Consider the following 2,204-nt stretch of genomic DNA (forward strand, 5'->3'; position numbering starts at 1 on the left):
GTTTAGAAGATCTAACCGCTAAACCGCAGTTCCGGAGAATATTTGTTTAGTCCATTGTTGGTCAAAGTGTTTACACGTAATTGGAATGATTGGTGATAAGAGTGGATCGACACTGGAAAAATCTGTCCTTTCAGTGTTGACCGAATCGAGGCGAAGATACGGGCGATTGGGCGTGCCCCACCGGGCCTGCCGTTGCAGCGGTACGCGGAGCGATGATTGACCGAGGTTGGAAGGTGTGGATTGGCAACCAAATTTAATTCGCTCCAGTTATGAGCCCCGGTACGACCGACCGACCTACCGACCGACGGGCCCCACGCCTGTCCCGCCACCAGACCCTCTCCTCTCCACCGTTTCCAACCGTCACGCCATCTCACAACACACGTATAGCAAACCTGTAACGACCTTCCCTCCCCCGCCATTGATCGAATCATATTGGTGGAGACACATTCAAGTCGTTCACGTAATGAGAATTAGAATGATTAAAATTTATATCAGTCGCTTTCTCAACTTTTCGGCTGGAGCAGAGAACCTGAAACAGGCATCGATCGGCTTACAGCTGAGAGCGACTGCATTCCTAACGGTGTTTAATTAGTGCTCAGCAATAGAAAAGTTAATTAGTTTGAGGGTCTACATCGTGTTCAAATGGAAGGGTAAATTTGAGTTCGTCATCGGTAAATATTTGCAATCTACTGATTTATTCACAAACATGGTGCAGATAGGCCATAAAAGAAGGCTACATCATGACTGGATATATAAAACAAACACAGAAGAAAGAAAGAAAGAAAGAAAGTAAGGGTGTGGAAGTGTTCCTGCGGGAACTCTTCGTCAACAGTAAAATGGTGCACCACTTCATAAAACTCACTGTGGAGTGGATCGTCGCTAAGAATGAATGATCGATATGCTGTACGGCAATCAGTTAATAATGATGCATGAATCCCTGTTCCTGGAGCTGGGACATGGCGTTGATGCAAGGGTAGCTGATTCCGGCCAACGGCAGCCGGTATGTGGCTGCCGGCAGCATCCCCTGGGTGACCGCAGCCATCTCCAGGGATCGGACCTGCGTCTTCAAGTACTTGACGTACTGGATGGCCTCGTCGAGCATGGAGGCGGTGTCCATCTTGGTGCCGCCGGGGACCATGTGCTGCAGGATCCGCATCCGCTCACTGATCCGCTCCCGCCGCAGCCGAGCCGCCACGCTCTGCGGGTCCTTGGACATCCTCATATTCCGCCGCTTCGCCGGCCGCACCGTCTCCGGGTCCACCTGCTCCGGCTGCGCCGCCGCCACCCGGAATACCATCTCGCTCATCGAAAACTCTGTCCCGTCGCCCGACGTAGCAACCGGGTTGGTCGTGATTACCGGCGACGCCGCCGTACTCTCGTCGTATAAGCTAGGACCGAAGGGCGCGGCTGGAAACATGGGCGAGGCAGGGCAGGTGGGGGGAGAAGCGGCAGGCACAAGGGCCTGCTGTGGACGAGTTCCGGCGAGATACTGGCCGTCCGGGAGCAGGAGAAGTGATTCATCTGCCAATTGCAGCATCATGTTCACCCAGTCCATCTGGGTCTCAGGCGAAGCGACCAAGAAGTCTACGTCCATTTGCGAGATCGAGGAAGTGATAGAAATGGAGAGGTATAACAAACAATAAGCCAGCAGGTGAAGGGAGTATCAATCCAGTTGGGTGGCTATTTATAGCAAGGAGGCAGGATCAGAATCTAATTCTACCGCGGCCTAAAATTGTAATAACCAATGATAACTTCTTCTCTCTATTAATTTGGATAGAGAAGAAGGGTGGTGGCCAGTGGGTCTGGCTCACTAATTGTGATTAAAGTGGAATTCATTAATGTTCATGGACTTTGTTTATCTATCTGCTGCCAATGGCGTCGCTGCCAATTACTGGGTCCGACCTGCTGTGCGTGAACATGGCATGATGTCTAAGTAAGCAGGTTAAAAGGAAGGCGCTGGTCCAAGTTTGGTCGGCACATGTCACAATGACATCAATAGATGCTAGTTAATTTTAACTATTTACATAAAGAAAAGGTGAAATTATCTTCAAAGATGTATATATTTTGTTGGAAAATGTGAATGATAAATGATGGAATCGATTCTAATATGAGTGGGGTTTGTTTTTAGTTGGCACCGGTTAATTTGGCTTACGCCGATTAATATTAAGGTGATTGATTTAGTTTTATAGAAAAATTTTATTGAC

The 2,204-nt window shown here is 49.0% G+C and overlaps 1 protein-coding gene across 1 annotated transcript; it reads right to left on the reverse strand.

The window, feature by feature from the left end:
- Positions 1 to 676: 676 nt before the first annotated feature.
- Positions 677 to 1,684, reverse strand: LOC121973744 (transcription factor HEC1-like). Its single transcript, XM_042525113.1, has one exon. It carries the CDS (start codon positions 1,592 to 1,594, stop codon positions 917 to 919), a length of 678 nt encoding a protein of 225 aa, XP_042381047.1. The 5' UTR covers positions 1,595 to 1,684; the 3' UTR covers positions 677 to 916.
- Between the last annotated feature and the right edge of the window lie 520 nt (positions 1,685 to 2,204).

Source organism: Zingiber officinale, chromosome 4A (genome assembly GCF_018446385.1).
Source record: "Zingiber officinale cultivar Zhangliang chromosome 4A, Zo_v1.1, whole genome shotgun sequence".
NCBI classification, from domain to species: domain Eukaryota; kingdom Viridiplantae; phylum Streptophyta; class Magnoliopsida; order Zingiberales; family Zingiberaceae; genus Zingiber; species Zingiber officinale.